This window comes from Portunus trituberculatus, chromosome 21 (assembly GCF_017591435.1).
Source record: "Portunus trituberculatus isolate SZX2019 chromosome 21, ASM1759143v1, whole genome shotgun sequence".
NCBI classification, from domain to species: domain Eukaryota; kingdom Metazoa; phylum Arthropoda; class Malacostraca; order Decapoda; family Portunidae; genus Portunus; species Portunus trituberculatus.
Window position 1 is genome coordinate 12,605,647 of NC_059275.1, and position 27,474 is coordinate 12,633,120.

General features: G+C 40.4%; 1 protein-coding gene across 7 annotated transcripts; it reads right to left on the minus strand.

The window, feature by feature from the left end:
• Nucleotides 1-27,337, minus strand: LOC123507241 (zinc transporter 10-like). 7 transcript variants are annotated; one of them, XM_045259986.1, is made up of 11 exons: nt 27,037-27,337; nt 26,129-26,291; nt 15,430-15,714; nt 11,886-12,035; nt 11,291-11,375; nt 8,121-8,303; nt 6,122-6,250; nt 5,085-5,224; nt 4,131-4,229; nt 3,165-3,351; nt 1-2,712 (listed from the first exon to the last, which is right to left on the minus strand). In XM_045259986.1, exons 2-11 carry the CDS (start codon nt 26,222-26,224, stop codon nt 2,243-2,245), a joined length of 1,824 nt encoding a protein of 607 aa, XP_045115921.1. In that variant the 5' UTR covers nt 26,225-26,291; nt 27,037-27,337; the 3' UTR covers nt 1-2,242. The 7 variants fall into 7 exon arrangements, with proteins under 7 accessions (XP_045115921.1, XP_045115919.1, XP_045115924.1 ...); XM_045259984.1 differs by having other exon boundaries at nt 1-2,724; XM_045259989.1 differs by lacking the exons at nt 26,129-26,291; nt 27,037-27,337 and adding an exon at nt 22,649-22,850 and having other exon boundaries at nt 1-2,724.
• Between the last annotated feature and the right edge of the window lie 137 nt (nt 27,338-27,474).

Below are 27,474 nucleotides of genomic sequence, written 5' to 3' on the forward strand. Positions count from 1 at the left end.
TCACCATTCACCGTTTGTTGGAAAAAGCGACGTGCAGAATTACAAGCGGAGGTCGATCGGAAAAAATCTTATTCTAGTACAATGACTTGCTTTTCCTTTATCTTTCCTATTATTTTCTTGGTTTAATTTGCTTGCTTTCTTTGCTGCATATTGTTGTCATCCCTTTTATTATTATTATTATTATTATTATCATTTTTATTATTATTATCATTAGTAGTAGTAGTGGTGGTAGTGGTGGTGGTGGTAGTAGTAGTAGTAGTAGTAGTAGTAGTAGTAGTAGTAGTAGTAGTAGTAGTAGTATCTTCATTTATCAACATTAGAATTTTCATCTTATTCTTTTTACTATTTTCTTTTTTGTTTACTTTCTCACCGCGTACTGTTGTTCATTTTTTTTCTCATTATTAATACTATTCAACATTCTCATCATCGTCGTCATCATCTTCACCATCATTATTTACCGTTATCATCAGAATTCTTAATGTTATCATTCATTGTCACTTATTGGAACTTATGACCCTTATTTTTCAAGCACTTTTGGTTCTCATCAGGAATTTTTACAAGCTACAGAGAAGATTAACCAGTTTTTCATGTATTTTCGCCATTGGTAATTCAGAATCCTTACTAAACTCTAACAAGAATCATGAAAACACCTTAGAAAACCCAATATTTTCACTACAGTCTGTTAAAATCAAGACCTACGTAAAAATTTCAAATTCCCGGATAAAGTTTTAGAATTAGTTGTAAGGTGTGAAATCCTGAAATTGTTACTATTCTTCTAGCTACCTATCTATTCATTTATTCATTTACTTATCTATTTTGATTTTGTGTTACTACATTTATCATTACCCTATTTACTTCTACTTTTATCTATTTCTTTTTTTTTTTACAGACAAGTTTGGAGGACAATAAAATAAGCTTTTTGTACAGCACAATACGAGAAATTAACAAACTGAGAAGCAAAACAGCTTTCTTTGTAAGGTTGGAAACGTATTTTCAAAAGCTCTGACCACTTATTGCTTATACTGAAAACTATTAAGGTTCTCAAGTGCTTATTCATGAAGCTAATGGCAGCTGAAGAAAAGATAAGCATTCTTAGGGAAACAAGCATGGAAATCTGGTCAAAAATTCCTGTAGTCTTTGAAAATACCACTTGAGTGTTTGGCTTCTTGTGAAAGCTATTTGGGTTCTCAAAGACATGTTCATATTAGTTGTATATGAAAACTAAGCACTGTTAAGAAAAACAAGCCTGAAAACCTGGCTAGTTTTTCCTGTAGCATTAAAAATAGTAATTTGATATCACCAATACTTGTCTTATAGTAAAATTAATTGGGTTCTCAAGGACGCGTCCATGGTGGTGGTGATGGATGAAGAAAACATTGAGCAACTAAAAACGAGCTTAGAATCCTGACAAACCATCCCAGTAGAAAAAAGTTACAGAACACACGAGTCCTACAACACCATAACTCAAGCTGAGGGATAGAGTGTTATGGATGTTGTCTTGAAAACGCTACATTTTTTTTTTTTTTTTTATCGAGACAAACAAAGTCTCAGAGAACGGCTTAGTCTACACATGTATCTTAATAGAAATGGTAAAATTGTATGAAAAAAGTATCAAGAAAAAAAGCAGGATATCGAAATAAAACCTGAGTAAGGAAAACATACTCAGGTATCCCTGCCAATAAAAGAAGCGTAAGGTGAACACATCGCAGAGAATTTCCCGTTTTCGTTAGCACCTTATGAGGAAGTCGTTTTCTTCCCGACACACCTCAGTGGAAATCATATATTGTCAAGTACAAGTTTAATATTTATTAGAAGAAAACTTTACCTCTAGCGCAGCACAACCTTCCTCTCACAGCCCACGAGGTTCACCACAACACAGCAAAGCATAGCACACACCACTGCGGCGCCACGTACGCCACATACGCCTCGCTTCCACGTCATACAAACAAAGAGAGAGCGTCACAGCTCCTCACTGCGTCACGGCCTGCCACCCTACACACTACAAACAAGTCCAGTGCGCCGCCACCATCCTGCTTCACATTATGCAAGTCTCGCACAGTCAACACAGATACTGACGCACAACAGCCGCACACATCACATCAAGTAAATCACCACATTAACTTCTATCCGCCAAAATGAGATTTTCGTGACACAGAAATCCACTTAACTACGAACTACGCGTGACTTCCACTAAGCTATCTACTACTGAGTACCTGCAGCCCTCCGCCAGGCACTCCCTCCCTCAGCAGCGGTGCTCCAGAAGACACGTCCTGTCCGTGGGTTCCTCCTCAGGTGACACTCCAGCAGTGGTGATCCGTGCCCTGGTCCTCGCTGCGCCATCTTGCTCCCCGAGACGGTCCACTTGCTCCACCGTGACATCCTGAGCGGGGGACGGATGCGATGGCTTCTCTACCTCGTGTTCTCCCTTCAGGGAGGCAAACACAACTGTTTTTTCTTTACGTGGGACTTCCGCTGGCTGACTGGCCTCACACGCCCCAGCACCGAGGTCTTGCAGTGCCATAGTCTCCTTTGACAGCAGTGCGTCATGGGATGTGTCTGGTGGTGCCGTGGCCGCGTCTGTCTCCCTCTCTAGTTCACAGGCTAGGGTTCCCACGGCGCCGCTCACCTCATTCTCGCCACCTGCTCTCGGTGTATCCTGTTCCTTGACGGCCTCGCATTCATGAGACGCGGCACCGCTACAGCTAGCTTCACCTGCAGATGGCGCTGTGAATATTAGGGTACTACGAAATGCCAGCTTATCCATATCTATATAGGAATGAATGAGCGGAATGTTTTATTGAAAGAGATGTCAAATTATGAGATTAAGTGCAAGAAATATGACTTAAGCGTAGAGAATGGTCTAGATACTAGAAATTACCATGATCCTATAGTATTATATTCTTTGTCATTTCTAACACATGAATGAATTCACGTATCAAATTGTGAAGACAAGCTCGGGAAATAAGGCAGGATATAGTGTTAAATAATGAAAATGTCACAGAACATGACTGAAATTTATCAAATACATGAAATTCAAATCTTGTCTTGGAAATGTCATATTTACAAGACTCAAAAACTGTCATATTTTATACGTGTCCAGTAGATGAAAAATAAAACAAATAAAAAAAAAATAAACAACAACAAAATCGACATGGCTCCCATACCTGGCGTGCCTGTGTGTCGCATGCCACCCGAACTACTGACGGAGGAGAGATGGGCGTGCGGAGAGCAGGACTTACAGCACTCCCTCTCGAAGCACTGTTCGAACTTGCACCGCAGCAGGCACGCCGAGGGATCCTCCACCTCCAGTGTGCCCGTGTTGGTGGTGAGGCACTCAGGCTGAATGGTCACCTGTGGGAGGCGGAGAATACGAGGTCTTTACATAGTTAAGGTCCTTCAGTGGTAAAACCATAACAAGCGTGACGTAAACAAATTTCTTAGCATCAGTAATAAGGATATAACAGGAAATAATGCGCTTGATTAAGGCTGAAAAGATTTAAAGAGCCAAGATGGAAATGGTTTTCAAACAGTGGTACATGAGTGGAATAAATTCAGTAGTGAGGTTGTTGGTGGTGAGTTCTATAAATAGAGACAGACAAATAGAGAGAGGCACATTGACAAGGGATATATATATATATATATATATATATATATATATATATATATATATATATATATATATATATATATATATATATATACAGACAGACACGGCGACAAACAGGATAGACCGAGAGACAGACACACACAATGATAAGGCAAGAGACAGACACACGGACAGACACAGTAAATAAATAAATTAAATAAAATAAAATAAATATATAAAAAAAAAAGACAGGATGGACAAACAAATGAACAGAGACAAAACTACAGGGAGACAGAATAAGAGACATACTGACGGACGGACAGAAAGATACAACGACAGACAAACAGACGGACATACCGAGGCAGACATACACAGCGATAAGGAGACAAACAAACAAGAAGACAGAAATATAGACAAACAGACAGAAAAAAAAAAAACAGGTGGACATACAGACAGAGATAAAACGACAAGGAGACAGAGACAAAAGGAAAAGGAGACAGAGATAGACAGACAAACAGACAGACAGACAGACAAGCCCCCCTACATGCGTGATGCCCTCGTCCAGGAAGAATTGGCGGAGGGCGTCCTTGGTAGCGAGATAGACGCGCGGACAGACGAACACCACGTGAGCCGTCGCCACCACCTGCAGGAGAAACAAAGACTATCAGTGCGTCGCGGCGTGATCAAGTAACATAATTTTTTTTAAATAATATATAAATAAAATAAGCACAAGTAAAAATAGATAAATAAATAGGCTGCATATGATTTCATCCACTTCATTTCTTTTAGCCCCTTCAGTGCAATGACGAGTTCTCATTCTCATTCTGCTTACTACTTGGTGATTTTACACAGCTTCATTAATTTACGTAGGTGGGAATTAAAATTGTGAAGACAGACCCTTAATCTTCTGACCTCCATAGACCCCTCCTAGTGTAACCAAAATCGTCCAATCATACGCATACTCAAAATAGAAATGCGTCCCAGTACTGAAGGGGTTAATTCACTTAGTCATGCAACTCTGAAACTCCTACCTGCTTCTGTATTGCCATCACTCTATGACCTGAATTCATTAAAGAGGGAAGTTTCAATAGATTTATCCCTTTCTTTTGGGTAAATAAATGAAAGATTTATCCCTTTCTTTTGGGTAAATAAATGAAAGATTTATCCTTTCTTTTGAGTAAATCTCCCCTGCTCGGGAACTGCCATCTAAGTAGGCCTTTTTATTTAATCGTTCTTGTTACCAGATTTTCCCTCTTACATAAAAATTACTAAGCTTAAATCTACCCAGGTGACGTACGTACACACACACACACACACACACACACACACACACACACACACACACACACACACACACACACACACACACACACATTGTGTAGATAGAGAGACGGGGCCACACGAGCATAAATCCCTGTAAAACTACAATTAGGTAAATACACACACACACACACACACACACACACACACACACACACACACACACACACACACACACCTTGCTGGGAGTGAGGGTCCAGATGTGAAGGTGGTGGACGTTGACGATGGCCGGAAACTCCTTCATGACGCGGCCATGGAAGTCTTCCACGTCGATGTGCCCCGGGATGGTCTGCAGCAGGATGTGGCAGCACTCCTTACCTGCCGGAGTGCCCCGCGTCAAGACTCCACGTGTGATAAATTGACGTCTGGCTTCACGTATCTCCCCACATAGTACTGTTAACACCTTTATGCTTTCAATCTTTCTTTCTTTCTTTCTTTTTTTTTTTTTTATGAGCGCTTAAGAAGGGAGTGGAAAGGAGAAATGTACATAGATAGACTGATTATTGCGATTATTATTATTATTATACTGATTATTATTATTATTATTATTATCATAAAAACTTTGCTCTCTCATCACGATTCTTTCCACTGCCACAAAGATCATTAGCCAGGTTTTCATGAACGTTTTTCCTTCAATAAATTAAACATTTAGTTACTGTCACTAAAACCACAAACACCCTGAAAAACCCATATTACTTCAACTAGTATTCTGAAATATTTTGCTCTCTCATTATGATTATTTCCAAAGACCACAGAAATTACCAGCCGTGTTCTCAAGAATGTTTTTTTTTTTTTTTTTTTTATTATTCCATTGAGTGTCGAAATCATGTTTATCTGTCTCTGAAACCGTAAAAGCACCTTTATACAACCGTATAGCTTCAATCATATGGAATCTTAAGAAAGTGATCGGGTGTAGCGCAGAAGCGATTCAGAATATAACGCTGTGAGCCTCCACAACACCTGGCTTGCCTGTACTGCTACAAAAAATAATAAATGAATAAATAAAATTGCAACTCTGTGAACTCAAATACGTGTAACTCCTTTCTTTCTTTCTTAAAACAAGTGTATCTTATTAAATGCATCACAATAACTAACAAAAAGCAGGTAATCTATAAGTGTGCTCCCTAATGACTCGCTATTAAATTCTATGTATGATACTTACTTTAATTTGCCTTGAAATAAATGTCTCACATGAATCATAGAAAACGTTCCTACCATAGGGGTGACTGAGCCAGATGAGGAGCGCTGCAGAGGTGACGGCCAAGGCAGGATCTATGTAGAGCGCCACCACACCACCGTTGTCCCAGTGTACCACTGCAGCACACACCATCATGATCACCAGCCCTGCCACGTGTACACCTTAGTAACTTGCAACACTGATATTCAAATTCTTGGGACCATAAGTCATCTAATAAGTAAAAATATGTAACACTGATAATTAAACTCTTAAAAACATAAGTTATTAACTCTTTTAGTACCATGACGCGTTCCCACATTTATTATGATTTATATTTGGCGATTAGAAACTCGTTTGAGGATTAAAATAGTGAAGACACTGGCCATTAATCTTCTGACCTCCATAAACCCTTCCTAATGTCACTAAAACCGTTTAATCATATCTAAAACTCGATAAAAAATGCATCCCAGTAATGAAGGGTTAAGTAAACATGTAAAACACATATCTAAACTCTTGGAAACAGCATACATCCAGAAAGTTAATGTATGTATAGCTTATTTCTTACCGAGTTCAACGTGACATTAATATGATGACATACTGTAGGTAAGAAAGAGTGTCATTTGCCTCTAAGTCTGCACTGGAAAGAAAGAGGTATAGAAAAAAAAGAGGTGATAGGGACATTCTCCTTAAGTACTTCAGATTACAACGACCTGATGAATAAACAGAATGGTAGATAAACTTGCTGATAGGTAAGCAGACTGACGGACTGATAGATAGATTGATTGACAGGCAAATAGATAAGCAGATAGATAGATAGATAGATAAGTAATAGATAAATATAGATAGAAAGAGAGGTAAATAGAAAAAGAGCAATAGATAGATAGATTAATTGACAGAATAGAGTAACAGGCACCTATATAGCACTGTACGTGTGTGTGTGTGTGTGTGTGTGTGTGTGTGTGTGTGTGTGTGTGTGTGTGTGTGTGTGTGTGTGTGTGTGTGTGTGTGTGTCTTATCAATGAGCTGCTTATAATTCTTTTTTTCTTTCTTTCTTTACTAATGAAGGACATCGCAGAGTTGTTTGTGCTGTTAAGGAGTACGAATGATATTTACTCCGGGCTGAGAGAAAGGGAGGGAGTTATCTTATCATCCTTATCTTTCCACCAGTTGTATATTTAGGATTATATCAATGTTGTCTTTATGTTCCTGCCTTTCATCCTGCTTGTTGTATGGAGTCTTGCGTCCTTGCGCCGAGATGAATTCGAACACACACACACACACACACACACACACACACAGAGAGAGAGAGAGAGAGAGAGAGAGAGAGAGAGAGAGAGAGAGAGAGAACGAGGTTGGCACGAGGACGGTGTCGGCCAATGACCTCCTCCTAGAAGTCCCGAGGTCCCATAGCTCTACTCACCAGCGTGCCTTTACATCAGCAGCGGTGGTGTGGTGGAACGAGCTCACTACAGATGTGGATGTGAGGGGCCTGTCCACACAGCAAATTAAGGTAGCAGGCCATAGGTGGCTGCGTCTACACCCTCCTTAATGTCAATTTTGTACATAATGCTTCGCCTAGGATGTACATAGTATTTTTAAGTATCCATCTAATATTATCTATCAAAATTAAGTTTAGTTATTACTATATTACAATTTGTTTGTAATGTAAGTGTAAGGGCAGTAGCTTTAAGATAGCTCACCTACGGCAAGGATGAGCTTTAGCATAAACATACTTAACTGTCCCATGTAATATACATAACCACCTGTTTAAATAAAAAAAAGAGAGAGAGAGAGAGAGAGAGAGAGAGAGTCCATTTCTTTGTAGCTGTAGTCAATAAACATATCTATCTATCCATCTGTGTGTGTGTGTGTGTGTGTGTGTGTGTGTGTGTGTGTGTGTGTGTGTGTGTGTGTGTGTGTGTGTGTGTGTGTTTTGCGTTTTTAACACTCAATCTTTTACCAGACCACAGTTTTCTGAATGCTACACAACGCTAATACATGACACTACTGACACGGCTAAAGACCAAGTAAGCTTACCACACGTGTCGCGCACCACCTCTTTGCAGATTTGCCGCGCTCTGTGACTCCTGCCCCGAGCCAAGGCGTCGCTGGAGAGAGTACGCCGCCCCGCCTGTACCGCCTCCTGCGTCACCTGCCTGCCCACCCAAACGCTGCCCGAATCCCGCATCTCCAGGAAGCAGCCTTGGTGGTGCGTGTAGCCTGCGGGAGGAGCGGCAGTGAGAGGGCTGTCGTTTGTTAGCTAACCAACTAAGCCACATCAGTAGTCGGGTTTCATATTCACCGCTGTTTTATTCATTTATTTTTTAAGAGCGTACTAAAAATTGTAATGTTTGCGAGTTTTTGGCGAAGAGTAGAGCAAAGATATATGCACAGTATTTCTCCCTTGAAGTGATTAGATATCTATAATGCCACAGAAATTTTGAAGTTCAAGACCTGTAGAAAGCTTCATCCTATTTTCTTTTTCAATCAGATAATATCCCTCCGATCTACAGAATTCTAAAACATGAAAGGTAAATAAAAATAAGGCCATTAAAAATCCAAACAACACTACCACCACCACCACCAACAACAACATCAACAGCAACATCAACAGCAACATCAACACCAACAACATCAACAGCAGCAACATCAACAGCAACATCAACAGCAGCAACATCAAGAGCAGCAACATAAACAGCAGCAACATCAACAGTAGCAACATCAACAGCAACATCAACAGCAGTAACATCAGCAGCAACAACATAAACAGCAACATCAACAGCAGTAACATCAACAGCAACAACACAAACAACAACAACATAAACACCAGCAACATCAACAGCAACAACGTAAACAGCTATAACAACATGAACAACAACATGAGCAACAACATGAACAACAATAACAACATGAACATCAACATCAACAACATCAACAACAACATCAACTGCAACAACAACATAAACAACATAAACAGCAACAACATGAACAACAACATAAACAGCAACAACATCAACAACAACATAAACAGCAACAACATCAACAACAACATAAACAGCAACAACATCAACAACAACATAAACAGCAACATCAACAACATAAACAGCAACAACATCAACAACATCATCAACTGCAACAACAACACCCTTCAGTGCCCAGAGACAACACACACAGCCACCAACACACAGCACCTCACCCCACACACCACGGCCACCACCACGTAAACACAGCGCCCCTAATGCCCGTATCACACGGTCCCGTATACCCGCGACAGCGTGTCGCACGTCTGGAATATCGACGACCGCGTCGCAGAAAACGCCGATTTTCAGAGGACAGCGGGTCACCGGGAATGATCCAAGACCGTTGTCCATTTCCCGCGACTGGAAGACCGTCGTGAAAAGACTATAATGAATATACTCCACAAAAATACTGAATTATTTTTTATAATGCTTTATTTGGCATATATCATCAATATAATGGTGTAATTTTTCATGATTTGCATACCCATCACTTATACGATATTTATTAATTACCTACAGATAGTATAGGATTTTGTTTTGATTTGTTTACCACCACAAGTGCTGGACTAGCCACCTTCGCGTCCAAATCCTTGCCTTCCTTTTTCGTTTGTTCTGCTCTTGCAGTACAATTGCATAAAGTTCAACAGCTAAGATAGCGTGGTCAACTGGGTCCATTGTGTTCAGTGGCGCTCCGCCCGGGTTTGTTATTGTTGTGGTGGTGAAGGTCTCGGATGGAAGATCAACGCCGTGTATTATGTTTCCTGCGATCTGATCGTCGAACATACTGGTCGCGCGACACGCTGTCGCAGGTATACGTGACCGTGTGATACGGGCATAAAAGACCATTACATAAGGCTTCTTTGATTGTGTCTAGACTCATAATGTTTCGTGATAAGCGGCAGTCTGGGGGAGGAGTACTACTGATAGGAGCCCTGTGTACTATATATCAGTACAAGCATCATCTAAACACCCCCCCTTTCCCCCACTTGCACTTTGTATCCCTCCCTGTCTCCCTCCCTTCTCCTCCTCCTTCTCCCTAAGTTCAAATGTAGTTTCCTGCTGTTGCCTAGCGCGGTAATAAAGATACTATGTATTAATCTGGTCTACAGTAAGTTATTCCTTTCACTGCTATGGTCTTTCTTTGTCAATATTTGAGTACAGTGTGAAATGACCAGAAAAGTTAAACAAGAAAATGGGTAGTTGGCTGCTTACTGCAATGAAGAAAATTACTTGCATGACACACACACACACACACACACACACACACACACACACACACACACACACACACACACACACACAAGGCAGAAATAATTATTAATTTTTGTCTTGTTTTCATTTTCTTTTGCTATGAAATTATCTAAGTTATTAAAGTTAAAAGACAGCAGCAGCAGAAGTAGAAGAAGAAGAAGAAGAAGAAGAAGAAGAAGAAGAGAGAGAGAGAGAGAGAGAGAGAGAGAGAGAGAGAGAGAGAGAGAGAGAGAGAGAGAGAGAGAGAGAGAGAGAGAGAGAGATAGAGTTTCTATCATCTAGATTTGAATATGTGAGGGAGAGAGAGAGAGAGAGAGAGAGAGAGAGAGAGAGAGAGAGAGAGAGAGAGAGAGAGAGAGAGAGAGAGAACAGAATCACAAACAAGAATGCACTTATCAGGTAAAGTCCATGGTCCATTTTAATTAATTAATCTCTCTCTCTCTCTCTCTCTCTCTCTCTCTCTCTCTCTCTCTCTCTCTTTCAAAATAATAGTTGTCCTCCTCCTTCTACTCATTATAGTAGTAGTAGTAGTAGTAGTAGTAGTAGTAGTAGTAGTAGTAGTAGTAGTAGTAGTAGTAGTAGTAGTAGTAGTAGTAGTAGTAGTACAATAATAGAAGCACTCGCAGAAGGCCTCCATGGACCCCATGCGTGCTTTGGGGTCCGAAGGGTCTCCAAGCGCACGGGTTCGAATCCTGTCCACGGTCCGAGTGTAGGTTGGGCTTCCTCACTCGGGGCAACGGTTTCCTAGCGGATGGGCTTTGAGATAGGAGGTAACCCAAAATATCCTTTAGCCCATAAGTTCCCGTGAAAAGCCCACATGGTATAAAAAAAAAAAAAGAAGAGCCACCACCATCAGCAGCATTAAGCCAAGACAAAGCACCACCACCGCAGTACAATCTCCACATCCCTGCACGGTGAGGAGAGAGGAACACTCACCGCCAATGAGACAGAAGACCAGGGCGTTGAGAGCCAGACCCCCACCGCCCAGGGCCAACACGGGGAGAGGGTGGTGCATGGCATCCTGCAAGACACCACAAGTAATAATTATCCTCTCTCTCTCTCTCTCTCTCTCTCTCTCTCTCTCTCTCTCTCTCTCTCTCTCTACGTGCGATATTTTCCATTTTGTCTTATTCTCCGTTTCATCTGTTCCTCTCTTTGTCTCTGTTTCTCTATGCTGTTTGTTATTCTCTGTTGTTGTTGTTTTTTATTTCTCTCAATCAGTCTCTGTATGTATGTATGTATCTACTTATCTATCTCTATGACTATGCATCTATCTAACAAGATCTCCACATATATATCTATCAACGTATCTTTTTACTTATCTATTTATCTACATATCTATCTATTTATGCATCTATCTATCTATCTATATCTATATCTATCTATCTATCTATCTATCTATCTATCTATCTATCTATCTATCTATCTATCTATCTATATATATATATATATATATATATATATATATATATATATATATATATATATATATATATATATATATATATATATATAGTTTTATCTTTAGTACCTGGTGGCCTACGTGAAGGGCAGTCTGCACGGAGTCGATGGACACACTGAAGCAGAGGGCGGTGAGGAAGAGCAGAGTGAACAGCATGGATAGCACTTCCAGCCGCGCCCACCCGAACGTGTTGTGCAGCGACTGGGGTCCGGAGCTCACCTGTGGAGGGTCACCTGTGCAGTAGGTCATCGCCAGTAATAGGTAACTGTGCTAAAGATGACATGGTTATAACTAGCTTAATATATTTAAGTACATACATTTTTCTGGCAAAATTTAAAATTGATAAAAAAAAATTACTCCTTTACCATCCTGGGAATGCCCTTCTATCCACATTCCCTTGAACCTGTTTGAGGACCAGTACCTCAATGGGCCTAACATAATGAAATAATGTTCTGGATGCTGTGCAAGATGTTAAAGATGTCATTGTTAAAGCTAGCTTATTATTTCTTTTTTCTTTGTATTCCCAATCAAACTAGTTCCATACTGCTCTGAATGCTGCGAAAGACTTTTATTGGAGTGAAATGGCTGAAACTGACACAAATGTAGAAAAATAAAGGTATCGATTACACAAAGAAAAATCCGAGGAATGGTAACTTCACTATATTTCACAGTTGAGAATTGAGTGGATATGTTGATGTGATACAATTATCCAAAGCCACGTGTGGAGAGTTGCCCAATGGTTCCTTCCCCTCTTCTGACTGCATTCTGACTCATTGCCACACACCACTTCCAAACTCTATCGGACTTGCTGGGGACTGGCATCTAAGTGGACCCTTTTGTTTGTTTTTGTTGCCCTTGGCCAGATTTCCCGTCCTACATAAAAATGCTTCATGAAATCACTTAATATTAGTCTCTTTGGAGTAAATAAAGTAATAATTGTAGTGGTTAAGTAGCTGGAGATCATTGCTGATTATGTAAAAACATGCATATAATCCCAATCTTGGCAAGGTTCCGCCGTGGTACAGTGGAACCATGCGTGCTTTGGGTCTGAGGGGTCTCCAAGTGCACGAGTTCGAATCCTGTCCACGGTCTAAGTATAGGTTGGGCTTCCTCACTCGGGGTAACGGTTTCCTAGCGGGTGTGCTTTGAGATAGGAGGTAACCCAAAAAGTATCCCCTTTAGCCCATAGATTCCCGTGAAAAGCACACATGGTATAAATTCTAAAAAATTAAAAACTCAGAAAAATATTATCTTGATGTCTTGGGTCCTAAAATGATTAAGGTGCTACGATTCTAAGTATTCACAGGATTCCGAGTAATATATTTGTAATACTAAATATGCCTCATTACTGTGACATATGGAACCTAAACGTGCTATCAGGGCATAAAATCTCAACATGAAGTCTTGCCTGATTTATAAGCAGCCATGAAGATAATTAATGACGCTAATTATATCGGGACACACATCTGGGAGCTACTAGCGTGTCAGTGTGGCTTAATTAGAGGTTTTGCTGAGGTTCCTACACACCTGAGCGGATCACGTACATTAGTATTATGAATTTTATATGACACCTAAAATCAAGTGGATCGCCATTTCCGAGTTAGCTGTCCTTGGCTATCAACTGTATGCGTCAGATCTCAAAGGCCGGTGATATTTCTACGCACACCTGAGCCTTTCCAGAACACCTGCATGTCACCTGTAACTACTCGCGGCGCCAGGGTGAGGTAATGACTGTCACCGGTGGAGGGAGGAGAGGGTTGCAAGTGTCTTTCATCTACTCCAATAGTGCGCCGTGATCTGTAGGATGTACTTACACAAAACTTATGAAAAACGCAATCAATTTTTAACCTAAATTCCGCATGTAAATATCTTTCTTTCTTCTGCTTCCACCCAAAAGACTAATAATAGACAAATGAATAAGTAGACAGAATGATAAGAGAAGCATTCCAATGAATAAATGTAAAGAAATAAGCAATAATCACCTGCGTTTCTCTTCTCTTTTTTTTGTCAGTATTTTTAATCTTGTGATGCAGTTTGTGTTCCCGTCGTGTCCACGGTGTGCCTAACAAGTAACAGCCACTTTAACTTTTACTGTTTTTTTTTTTAATATGAAAGTTAAGGGAACATGATTTTCAGCTTGTCTTCCAGAGAAGTGAAGAAAAAATATTTTGTCTGTGAAAGTAATAATAAAATCTCTCACAGTCTGAGTGGTCTTGGATTCACCTATCTTATGTTTCTTCTTTAAATACGGAAGTTTGTAAAACAGGACAGTTTTCCATCTTGACTTCTAGGAAAGTCAAATAAAAAGTCTACGAAGGTGCAGACATAATACTCACTTTTCCTTTCATACATTTTAAGTTAAGAAAAGGAGAAAATATGAGACAGATGACTTCTAAAAAAAAAAAAAATAAAAATAAAATAAAAAGTAAAAAAAAAAAAAAAAAAAAAAAACTTTGTGAAGGTGACGACAAAACACTGCGGTGACACAAGGGCGACACGTGGTGGTCACGTGTGTACCGAGTGGCGGAGTGTCGTCCTCACACACGACTCTACTCTATTACTGAGGTGTTGAGGATCATTACTACAAACCATATTCTGAACCACTTCTATGCCGCACCTCCATTATATACAGTCATGAAATCCTGCTAGTTAAAACACAAAAGATTTTAAAGATCTTTTCAATGGTTTTAATTACAGATCAACAATTCTACATCATGAACAGGAGAAAAACAAGTGAGAACCAGTCTACTGCTACAATTGATATACGAAGGTCTTTAAGGATCTTTTCAATGATTTCAAATACAGATTAACAATTCCTCTACATTATGAACAGGAGAGAACCAAGCTGTTACTACAATTGAAATACGAAGGGTTTTTACGATCTTCTCAATGGTTTCAGTAACAGATTAACAATTATTTTACATTATGAACAGAAGGAACACTAATGAGAAACTAGCTAATCATTATGTGGCTTTGGAAACTAACCGTGGTGGGGGAGACCAAACTTTCTTAATACGAGCCGAGTTGAGCTAAGTTCTTACGTTCCCTCCAAGGTCGTTTCATTAATCTGTCACGTTTCATTTGAGAGGTGATAAGATGCGACGCAAGACTAAAGCACAGGACGAGGCTTGAAATTAAACACACACACACACACACACACACACACACACACACTCACTCTCTCTCTCTCTCTCTCTCTCTCTCTCTCTCTCTCTCTCTCTCTCTCTCTCACTCACACACACACACACACACACACACACACACACACACACACACAAACAAAAAAAAAACAAACAAACAAACACACAAAACACAAAGAGAGAGAGAGAGAGAGAGAGAGAGAGAGAGAGAGAGAGAGAGAGAGAGAGAGAGAGAATCAGTTAGTGAAAGTAAATATATAGGAAAAAGAACGAACGAACTAAGAGAAAAAAAGAAAAGAAAAAAACAAAGACAGCAACAGTACACAAACAAGCACAAACAAGTACACAATCAGAACAAGACTAGCAGAAAGAAAGAAAGAAAGAAAGAAAGAAAGAGAAAAGAAAGAAAGAAAGTACCACAAACATCACTTGATAGAGAGAGAGAGAGAGAGAGAGAGAGAGAGAGAACGCACCTTCATGGCCAGCAGACAGCCGCAGAGGGTGAGGACATTGTAGAGGGCGTGGTAGGCCTCGACGCGCAGGGCGAGGGAGTGCGTGAGGTGGGCCGCCACGAGCAACACCGCGGTGAAGGCCAGGGTTAGCGTCAGCACCAGCCACAGCTTCACACGTGGTATCTGGCGCAGCAAATCCTTCTTCGCCTCCGCCATGGCCAAGTAATACTGCCTCCCTCCCGCGCGCCTCGCCTCACCGCCTCTCACTCGCTGGTTCACACTCACTCGCTCACTCACTCCTACTGCCTGTAAGGAATGGGTCTGTTCAGTGGGTTTGGTATTCTAGTGTTTATTTTTCTTTTTTATGTAAGAGGGGAAATCTGGCCAAGAGTAACAAAAACGATTCAACAAAAAGGCTCACTTAGATGCAAATCCCCAAGTAGGTTCGAGAGTTAGCCGAAAGAATGGGATGAATGTCTAAAAATATTTCTCTTAAGTGAGTTCAGGTCATACAAAGATGGAAATACGGAAGCAGGTAAGGAGCTCCACAGTGCATTGAGATTGGATTAGTCTGCTTTGGGTTGGGTTGAGTTTTGCTTCGATTGGTTTGATTGGGTTTCTGTGGTGTTGTATTCAGTCTAGGTTTGTTGCTTCCTGTTGTGTGTGTGTGTGTGTGTGTGTGTGTGTGTGTGTATATACTCAGGTTTTGTTGTAGCAGTCTGCAGTCTCCCAGCACCGTTCTTGATGCAGTGTGCATATCTGATCATCCGCTGCTCGTTCCTGTTATGGATTGTCTGATTTTACTAGTACACATTCTCAAATTTTATGTGTTTACTAAATTTCTTTTCTTCAAGCTACATTCTCTGCTGAAACATCTCCTCACTTCAAACTTAATTCATAACATACTAAACACTGATAGTTTTCGTTTACACGAGAAACACAAACACACAGGAAAATCAACATCATGAAATCAAAGAGCAGAGTGTAGAGATAGAAAGGGAAAGTTTTAAAAAACAGCAGCCACGTAACACCCCAGTCACCACTACAGGCAAGACAGCAGCAAGAAACAGAGGGAATTTCTTCTAGTTACCATCTGCTGCGTAGATTTCCCCTCCCCGCACTTGTCACGCACCCTTGCCTGCCTCACACCAGCGAGAAAGAATTTATTTGCCGCGAAAAAAGAAAAAGAAAAAAAATACATTAACTAGAGGCAAAGACCAACAAAGGACCCTTGATTCAAGGTGAGAGTGTTCTCAGTTCGAGCATCACCAGCACGGCGCCCCATCAGACTTGGCAGGGCAACGGAGAGCCCGAACGCTCACTGCAAACTAGCAGTAGATGGGCTATAATACAGCCTGTGAGGCTGTGCGCCACCTAGCACCACAGCCTCCCGCCCCGACACCACACGACACCAAGTCTATATATGTGCGTGTTATTTATAGACTACACCACTGCTGACACACTCGCCCCTCGCACTCTCCACGTGGTCAGCCTGTCATCTGGTGGTGCAGTACGTACAAACAAACAAGTCACGCACATAACGCCAGCCACTGCAGGAAACATATTCAGAAACACTTTGCTCTCTCACCACCACTGCTACCAAAGGCCACGGAGCAAGATTTTGAGTTTTCAGTGCTCGCGGGCTGATTTCATTCTGCAGTTAGGTAACATCGCCCCGCGGGACAGAGTAGTCTTATCAGATCTTTATATTACGATGTACTATTGATTCCCCATATTCTAATATAATTCCGGTGTTTTGTTACTATGATATTTTCTTATATCTACTTGAGTTTTTACGAATAACATGATTTTATTGAGCAAAACATGGTCACCGTGGTGTAACAAACTCTTTATTTCTTAGAATTTAATGAAGCAAATGTAGCGTAACACACATTTTACTTAACTTCTCCAGACATTGATGCTTATGCTGAATAAATTCCGTTCAGGAAAAAGAAAATATACGGGCGAAACTGCGGGTGCTGCTGCGGTGCTTTAAGGCGGGTTCACACGTGTCAATATGCGACTGAAATTGCCAGTCGGTAGTTTTCGACTGAATATCGGTGCCGTGCGGGGGGAGAAACCAGTCACAACAGAAGACCGACATGCTGGTCTTGTTCAGTTGACTTGAGGCTTTATTTACATTGTGACGTCACAGAGAAAGGTTTGAAAATGTGGTGTCCAGATTTAGAGAAGAAGTTGGAGTTGGTGAGGGAAAAAGAGCACATCTGCAACCCTAATAATGAATTGTACAACAAGAAAAGCTTACACAAAACGACATATGAGATCGCTACCACTCTCCAAGAACTGCTTCCCTCTACGCAGAGTGCTGTTGGAGGTGAGGATTCAATTAATACTTGTGATGATTTAATTTGATGGCAACTGTGCATAGCCTTTTTAAAATTAACAATTTTCTTACAAGAAAGTAGGCTAATTTACTTTAATTATAATCTTAGAAGTTATTGGTTGGGTGTAGCATAGAACCTTACCGGGCTTACCAGGCATAAACTCATCAATTAATTGCAAAGTTGGCTTTATTGCTGTTTCATCCAAAACACCATATGTAACAATACCCGCTTTTTTTTTTATATATAGCCTCATATTACTGTGTTGGAAATTAATGATAACTTTATGGGAGCATCCACAGTGGATGAATGCCCTTGATTGGAAGATTACAAATTACTGATTAGGCTAGTTTACCTTCTGGTGGGGACCAATTGTAGACATATCTATAGTTCCCTTTTCGGTGGTTACAAAATATTAGGTTAATTCTTAGAAAATTATCTACTGTCTCATGGTGTCAGGGTCTTCCAAGCTCAGCTCAGGTAAAAGTGTAGTATACACTCCTTCTCTTCTACTTAGCCAGAGACGTATCCATAGCTTTTTTATTTTCCGTTGAAGCTTCCAATAAGCCAAAAGAAATGCAACTACCGCTTCGGCATCGTTACCGAAGGAAGACATCTTGTTGGGTAGCTGTTTGTTTATATTCACTTCCCTCCAACCAGCCGATACTTCCCAGCCGCTATGTGTGAACATGTTCCAGCTAGAAGGGCTGTCAATACTTCTAGTGACTAGCACTTCCATGCAGTCGCATAATGACACGTATGAACCCGCCTTTAATGCCACGTCTCTCAGCTGTGTCTTGCCAGATCCAGAACATGGTGCACCTGTTCACTTGATAAAGCTTTGCTTACTTCGTAAGGTGTCTCCGTGATGTTAAAGGAATTGCGTTAGCCAAGGCCAGGATCAGTTTGGTTTATTATTGTTTGGTGGCAAGACTTAGTATCAGACTTTGATTTCCAAGTTATGAAAATAAACTATTTTCGGTGGCATTACACTTCTGAAAGTTTACAAGAAGGGAAATTACATGATTTTCAACAATTAAGAAACAATATAAATCTTGTCCTAGAAATACAAATAGCATAAGACACACTGCAGGTGTCATATCTTAATTCAGCTATTAAAGTGTTTGTAGCGTAGATTCATATAAAAAAATCTTCCAGTTATTTTACTGTTTCAGCAAGTAATAACAGAATAACCTATGTACAATAAATAATAGACATTAGCAGACTAACTTCTGAAATTTTATTATATCCGGTATATTTGACAGCCGCAACTAGAGTTTGTGACTCCTTCCGTAGCCAGTTCTCAAGAGAACTTCTCGTGTGTAGAAATTTATAGTAGTACACATTCTCAAACTTCATGTGTAGATATATATATATATATATATATATATATATATATATATATATATATATATATATATATATATATATATATATACGTGCTATGTCCTCTCCTGAAACATCTCATTTCAAACTTAATTCACTGATAGTTTTCTTTTACACTGAGAAACACAAACACACAGGAAAATCAACAACATGCAATCAAAGAGCTGAGTGTAGAGATAGAAAGGGAAAGTTTAAGAAAACAGCAGCCACGTAACACCCTAGTCACCACTACAGGCCAAAGAGTAGCAGGGAACAGAGGAAACTTCTAGTCACCATCTGCAACGTAAACTTCCCCTCCCGCACTTGTCACGCACCCTTGCCTGTCTCACACCAGCGAGAAAGAATTTATTTGCCGCGAAAAAAAATATATATTAGCTAGCAGTAAAGGCCAACAGAGCACCTTAATTCAAGGTGAGCATCACCAGCACGGTGCGGCAGATTTGGCAGGACAGCGGAAAGCAGAACTGCCAAAGGAGCCACGCGACACGCCCGAACGCTCACTGCAAACTAGCAGTAGATGGGCTATAATACAGCCTGTGAAGCTGTGCGCCACCTAGCAACACAGCCTCCCGTCCCGACACCACACAACAGCAAGTCTATATATGTGCGTGTTATTTATAGACTACACCACTGCTGACACACTCGCCCCTCGCACTCTCCACGTGGTCAGCCTGTCATCTGGTGGTGCAGTACGTACAAACAAACAAGTCACGCACATAACGCCAGCCACTGCAGGAAACATATTCAGAAACACTTTGCTCTCTCACCACCACTGCTACCAAAGGCCACGGAGCAAGATTTTGAGTTTTCAGTGCTCGCGGGCTGATTTCATTCTGCAGTTAGGTAACATCGCCCCGCAGGACAGAGTAGTCTTATCAGATCTTTATATTACGATGTACTATTGATTCCCCATATTCTAATATAATTCCGGTGTTTTGTTACTATGATATTTTCTTATATCTACTTGAGTTTTTACGAATAACATGATTTTATTGAGCAAAACATGGTCACCGTGGTGTAACAAACTCTTTATTTCTTAGAATTTAATGAAGCAAATGTAGCGTAACACACATTTTACTTAACTTCTGCAGATTAGGTTGGGTTTCCTTGCTCGAGGTAACGGTTTCCTAGCGGGTGGGCTTTCAGATAGGAGTATCCCAAAAAGTACCTCCTTTAGCCCATAAATTCCCGTGAAAAGCCCACATGGTATAAATAAATAAATAAAAAAAGATTGATGCTTATGCATAAAAGATTTTGCCCGTATCACACGGTCGCTCTTTTCCTGTAAAATCGCGTCATGTGACAGCATGTTCAACGAGACGTCGCGGGAAATAATAGCACACGGCATCTCAAGAAAGACAGCAACAACGCCACGCGCGGTAGCAAGACAACAAAACAAACACAACAGAAGAGAAATCACCAAGCATGGATGCCATTAACCGAGGTATTTTAGCAGTGGGAGTCTGTGTACTTACTTTGCAAAAAGAAGAATGAAAAAGCAGCAGAGGAGAATGACGATGTGGACAAGAAAATGGTTAGCTAGATGAGAAAAAGAGCAGCCAGTATAGCAGGTTCCTGTCTCTAGAAAATGAGGATGTACAATTGGGGTGTGAGGTGTTACACAGTAGTGGTTGGTCCAAAACCAAGTCAATCAAGGTGTATTCTCCATGTAAGTGGAGCCATAATGGGTGATAATGCAACAGTCGATGATCACGTGGTTTGATTTGAGGCGGTACTGCCGTGGTAGGCGTAAGCAGAATGCAAAATTGCAAACAAACCACGAAATCAAATCAATGTTCCATGATCACATTTAAGTTAAATTAGCTAAATGTACTATATAAGATGAAAGGATAAAATTTTCATAATCAATTAATGATACCTTACACCAATTAATGATAGTATACTACAGAACAATATTTAATACATTATATTCACTATAGTCTTACAACGACTTTCTCATAATTGCATGCAATCCGCGAGAGTTTTCGATAGTTTCCGTGGACGCAGCATTGAACGAAATCAACCTTCTGCAATACCTCGTCGAAAATTATGTCGCATGACACGATATTGCAGGAAAAGAGTGCCCATGTGATACCCGCTTTTCGTTCATTTTTCAAGAGGAAATGGAAAATCTACGGCCGAAATTGAGGGTGCTGCTGCGGTGCTACAATGCCACGTCTCTCAGCTGTGTCTTGCCAGATCCAGAACATGGTGCACCTGTTCACTTGATAAAGCTTTGCTTACTTCGTAAGGTGTCTCCGTGATGTTAAAGGAATTGCGTTAGCCAAGGCCAGGATCAGTTTGGTTTATTATTGTTTGGTGGCAAGACTTAGTATCAGACTTTGATTTCCAAGTTATGAAAATAAACTATTTTCGGTGGCATTACACTTCTGAAAGTTTACAAGAAGGGAAATTACATGATTTTCAACAATTAAGAAACAATATAAATCTTGTCCTAGAAATACAAATAGCATAAGACACACTGCAGGTGTCATATCTTAATTCAGCTATTAAAGTGTTTGTAGCGTAGATTCATATAAAAAAATAACCTATGTATAAAAAATAATAGACATTAGTAGACTAACTTCTGAAATTTTATGATATCCGGTAAATTTGACAGCCGCAACTAGAGTTTGTGACTCCTCCCGTCAGTCAGTTCTCAAGAGAACTTCTCCTGTGTAGAAATCTCGTTAATGTGTCACTACAAGTAAAATGTAACTATTTTGTAGTGAGCGTACCAATGCAGCACGTGTGTGGATTCTCCTGCCCAATGCGCATCACTCTGCCGCATCAGTCACAATACTCATCTGTCCGTCTGACACCTGAACTATATATTCATTATTTCAACACGAATCTGAGAACGTCCGTTCCTCTAATAGCGATAAATAATTAAAAAAAAAAAATACTATGAATGTTTCGTTCATTTGAGGATAATAGCAATGATCTTGTATATACCACAACACTTGATAATGCTGATTTCCGACGGTGTCAAGGTCATACAGTGACAGGCCACAGCCACGCACCACAGGTCAGGAAGGGGCAGGTGGCAGAGGTCACTTCATCTGTCCCCACCTGCAATGAAAACTTCCTTCCCGCATATGCCAAGCGTCCTCGTGTGCCTCACACCAGCGAGAAAGAACTTATTTACCACGAAAAAAAAAAAGGTATCTTTCTTAGAGAAAAGAACCACTTGAGGATCTAATTGGGGGCGAGGATATTCTCAGGTTATCCTGATTACAGAGCGACAGATTCTGCAGGACAGCATACAGTCACGTCTAAACGCTCACCACAAGAGACAACCATACAAACACAATAAAAGAAAATAAAAAGAAAACGTGGCCTTTAGAAAGTAGTGAAGGTGTGGCGCAGAAGTGTTTCAGAATAATACGGTCCTCAGGCTTAGACCCACATGCACTACAGCACAGCACTACACAACACAGCACACTGCCGCGTCTCACCACGCCACACCCACAGCAAATAACACCATAACCACCCACCTATCGTTAACTCACTAGTCACCAGAACACAAGCAGTGCCTCAGAGTGCCACACGGTACAGTGCCAAGTGTATATTCCTGTGCATGTTGCTGATTACGTAACGAGAGGCACTGTTCCCTGGCACGTAACGCACCGACTATCACTGTATCACGGTATCGCACTGGCCTTGCACCTGTGTCGTTATCCAGCGCGTAAGAGGAGACTGACTGACTGATGCTCCCGTGTGGCCGCGATGAGCCAGAGTGGAGTCTTGATACGTGCCAATTCTCGCTATTAGCATTAAAAAGCAACCAACAACTATTGAGTCCCTGTCGTAAAGGAAAAAAAAAAAAGGCATTTACTCCACGCCATCACCATTCCTTTCGCGCTTATCATTACATTCCCTCGTTGTTGTATTCAGGGTAGTCTTGGCGTGTCAACCTCCTCTCAGTGTTGCCAGGCTCGGGCTCACTATATAGGGCGCCGTGGTGGCCGCACTGATTACAGCGCGCTACCTGATATCACGAGGATGTGTATTTGCCATCCTCGCCTGATGAAAAATAGTAATAGTTGAGGTAGTGGTGGTGGTAATGGTTGCTAGTAGTAGTAGTAGTAGTAGTAGTAGTAGTAGTAGTAGTAGTTGTTCTTTCCATTGGTGGTGAATCAGACATCAGTGCAATACGCGGCTGGTGGTCTTAATGCAGGGAACACCGCGCCACGGCACCACTGCTCGGGGTCCCTATACAGACGCTCAATTGGGTCTTCCTGTGCCTTGTTGAGCGGCAGGGCATGAGGATATAGAAAGGTCCTGGGAGTCTAAATGGGCGGAGGGGCTTGATATGTGAGTGGACGGGTGAAAGGGGTCATGACGCTCTGTTGCCGTGGCGTGTTTGTGACAGGCAGAGACAAGGAGGGACAGGGTGACAGGACAGGTGAAATGTAATAGGTACGAGTATTATGGAGTCTTCTTCTTTTATATCTGGACGTCAAGAAAATTAACCAGAGGCACAAGAGAAAGAAAAAATACTATAGTCATCCTACTCGTTTCTTTATTTATTTATTTTCTTTGGTGGATGTATGGAGGGAGGTAGAGGGGGATGAAGTCAGCCGCTGGAAATCCCCCCTCGATTGTCACCTGTGCGCCACAACAATGGCCACTAAATGTCTCTCAAAGTAATGAATTGTAATTCAATTTGCTATAACTATTCACTTTTATAATTACGCTCTATAACATTTATGACTAACTGAAAACAATCACTGAATATATTTGTCATTAGACTTAGCAGATGCGCTGCAGAAAATGCACTGGTCTCCAGTCAGAGAGAGAGAGAGAGAGAGAGAGAGAGAGAGAGAGAGAGAGAGAGAGAGAGAGAGAGAGAGAGAGAGAGAGAGAGAGAGAGAGAGAGAGAGAGAGAGAGAGAGAGAGAGAGAGAGAGAGAGAGAGAGAGAGAGAGAGAGAGAGAGAGAGAGAGAGAGAGAGAGAGAGAGAGAGAGAGAGTGAGTAGGAAGTAGTAGTAGCAAGTAGTAGTAGTAGTAGTAGTAGTAGTAGTAGTAGTAGTAGTAGTAGTAGTAGTAGTAGTAGAAATAATAATAATAATAATAATAATAATAATAATAATAATAATAATAATAATAATAATAATAATAATAATAATAATAATAATAATAATAATAATAATAATAACAATGATTAACTAAAAATACAAGTTACTTTATTTTTTCCATTCTAATACTGAGCAAGTGTATCATTTTAACAGTCTTTTTATTATAGTGTAATACAGTCTTACGGTCCTGTCCACAAGACAATTTCACTCGCGGATTTTCAATAGCGCAATGTGTGGGTGTGGGTCCGTGGGAACTAACCCAAACACGAAAGTCGAGATGTCCTTTGCTTCGCATGTATTCTCAGGAACTCGAGTTAGTAAATGACGTGTTTTAAAATTCATGTGTTAATTGATGTGTTCATATGGAGCCGCACACACGAGACGACAAACACAGCGATTTCACGATGACTTGGCGCTTCACTGGCTGGCAAGACGAGCATGACAGCCAATCATCCCCTGCTGGCACTCCATGTGGGGAGCGGATACGGAGAAATCAGCTGGTCACGAGATAATGAATGAAAGGAATGTGATCTTATCCAGGTGCTTTGCTGGACATGCTATCTTGTATTAGTGCACGCAGGTCGTTGAATATTTTCATTCATAGCTGAAGAATTTGACTTTGGGTTCCTGTTCTCGCAACTTGGGGTGCAATCAAGGAATATACAAGATAATAATATAGAATCGTTGGGTGCAATGATATATGTAAACACGTCATACGTTAAGTCTGTCATGTCTGCTGTACAGGGTGAACCCAATGACGCCTCTTTCTGCAACGATACAACACCGAGGCACATGCAACTTCTTTACTGTACATGCTGCTAATGACCACAGCTGAGCGTTGCTGCACCGAGTTGCGACTTTGTAACTTTGCCACAACATGAATTTCGAGGTCGCAAAGTCGAAAGTTGCAAATGCTTTGAAATAGTCAGGCTAAGGAAAGTCATAACGCCAATTTTCCGGGACTTTTGTCGCGTCTTTGAACAGGAACAAAGATGACTTTTTTTTTTTTAAGAAATTGCCACGGCTGAAGGAGAAGGAGGAGGAGAAGGACCAGTGTAGATATTAATTTAGGCTGTTTTAACAAAAATAATAATAATAATAATAATAATAATAATAATAATAATAATAATAATGATAATAATAATAATAATAATAATAATAATAATAATAATAATAATAATAATAATAATAATAATAATAATAATAATAATAACAACAACAACAACAACAACAATAATAATGATAGTAATAATAATAAATATGTGTTTCTCTGCCTTATAAAAATCATGTTTCTGTTATCGCGCTAAAGTTTACGTTGTAATTAAGCGAAGTAGCACCGGGAAAAAAAAACGTCGCAGTCGCAAAGTCGCAAGACATATTGGGTGGGACAAAATTAAGAGTCGCAAAATTGCAGTCGCACCAGATCTGGCGCTAAATCACAAAGTCACACCCGAAAAAATTAAAGTTGCGCCTAGCTCTACTAATGATACACATGAGAGAGAGAGAGAGAGAGAGAGAGAGAGAGAGAGAGAGAGAGAGAGAGAGAGAGAGAGATGCTCTGTCAGAAACGTTTCGTGTCAATAGTGTAGTTCGTGTAATAAGTGAGAGTTTTAATTGTTCTGATCAATATACATAAAGTTGCTCTCTTCTGAATTTTTACTTTCCTAAGGCCAACCTTGAATGTGTAAGAAAAAGTTAACAAATAAAAGAAAAAAAATTCAAGATGCAGCTCAATTTGGGAATGGCTAATTACTATCATAATTCTTTTACAATGCCAAGTCTTGACTGCCTCAAGGTAAATAGATACGAGACGGCAAACAAAAACACAGATAAAGGCGGATGGACAAACACATACATAGTTAACAGTAAATAATATTTCTAAAACTCCACAAATTAGTGACAATGTGCTTACCTTCCAGACGCCACTGCTTGTACTGTTGGAAGGAGGCCCGCCCACCTTGGAGGACGTCTGACAGTCGCCCGCTGACAGGGCGACTTCCAAAAGCATGCATTGCTCCCCTGGCCGACTGTTGCTCCTCTTGCCATCACGAACACGCGCTTCAACTTTGATATATCTGAAACCACATTTTGTATATCAGTAAATCTCGCAAGTGAAAATTTGTTAGATTACTTAATGATTTCATTTCCAACACAAGACATGAAACAAAAAACAGTGTTACACATACCTATACACGTCTTTTGTGCATGTTTTTTTTATTACCATTTTCTTTGCTACGCTTTAATTAAACCACACAGAACTAACTAAAAAGAAACATTCCTATCCCTAGCTTAGTCTACACGGCACAGTGATGTCACACGCAACTCGTATTCATTTCATGTTCATGAAAATGTGTTGGAAACATTAATATAAACTTGCTTTCGCTTATCTTGCATAGATTTATGTATCTGAAGTTAGTTCTAACCTATTCATAAACAATGATCTATTCTTAAATCATTGGATTCTTTTTTTTTTTTTTTTTTTGTATCAATCCTTCAAAAAAAAACATAGATATTAAGTTTTAGACTCGATTTCGAGCACACGAATCAATGCGCTTCTACATATCGGGTCCATGATGTTGCAGGCACACTTTCCCATGCGAATTCCTTACTAACTGTTTTACAGGTGTTAAAAGATTAATAAGTAGACGCATAGGTAGGTATACATAGGTTGGTAGGAAAGTAAGTAGATAGGTAGGCAAGCACATAGGTAGGTAAATAAACGGATAGATAAATGTATAGATAAATATAGTTTGTACTTCGAAATCATTGTTCATACCTCGTTAATAATGGACAACAACAAACTCAACACACCACACTTACCTTAGACGTTAGACACTGTGTGACATGTTCTTTGTTTCTCGCGAGTGGCTGGGTCCTAAGGGGGAAGGGATGGTGGGCCAGATAAGCCATCAGGGCCCTTTGTACTGTAGTCGCCGGGTCATCCTTTATTGCTTATCATAATGTTCCCTGGGTTAACTGACGGGTTCTTGCGACATCAGAGTTCCTTCACGATTCACTCTTGTCCTTGCTTTCATGGTTAGTCAGTACAGTATGGGAATAAAGTCCATCCTGCCGCCGCTCACCTGCCATCGGTTTATCAGCTGATCGTTTGCCGCACACCTCAACGCCTTCTTCCTCCTCTTGTGACCTTTGGATTGAAATACGCAAAACAATTGGTAACTATCAACTGAAAATCATTGAGGAATATTGTATGACAGATTTCAAACTAAGTTAATTAAAAAATATTAAGTTTATTTT

What these genes read in the sequence shown, in the direction of transcription:
- LOC123507241 (XM_045259984.1), bottom strand. Translation starts at nt 26,224, where the DNA reads ATGCTTTTGGAAGTCGCCCTGTCAGCGGGCGACTGTCAGACGTCCTCC. An exon ending in CCCTTCACGTAGGCCACCAG is followed by an intron (nt 11,376 to 11,885) that starts GTACTAAAGATA and finishes GGTGTCTTGCAG; the next exon opens with GATGCCATGCACCACCCTCT. An exon ending in TGGACGAGGGCATCACGCAT is followed by an intron (nt 3,352 to 4,130) that starts GTAGGGGGGCTT and finishes CGCCTCCCACAG; the next exon opens with GTGACCATTCAGCCTGAGTG.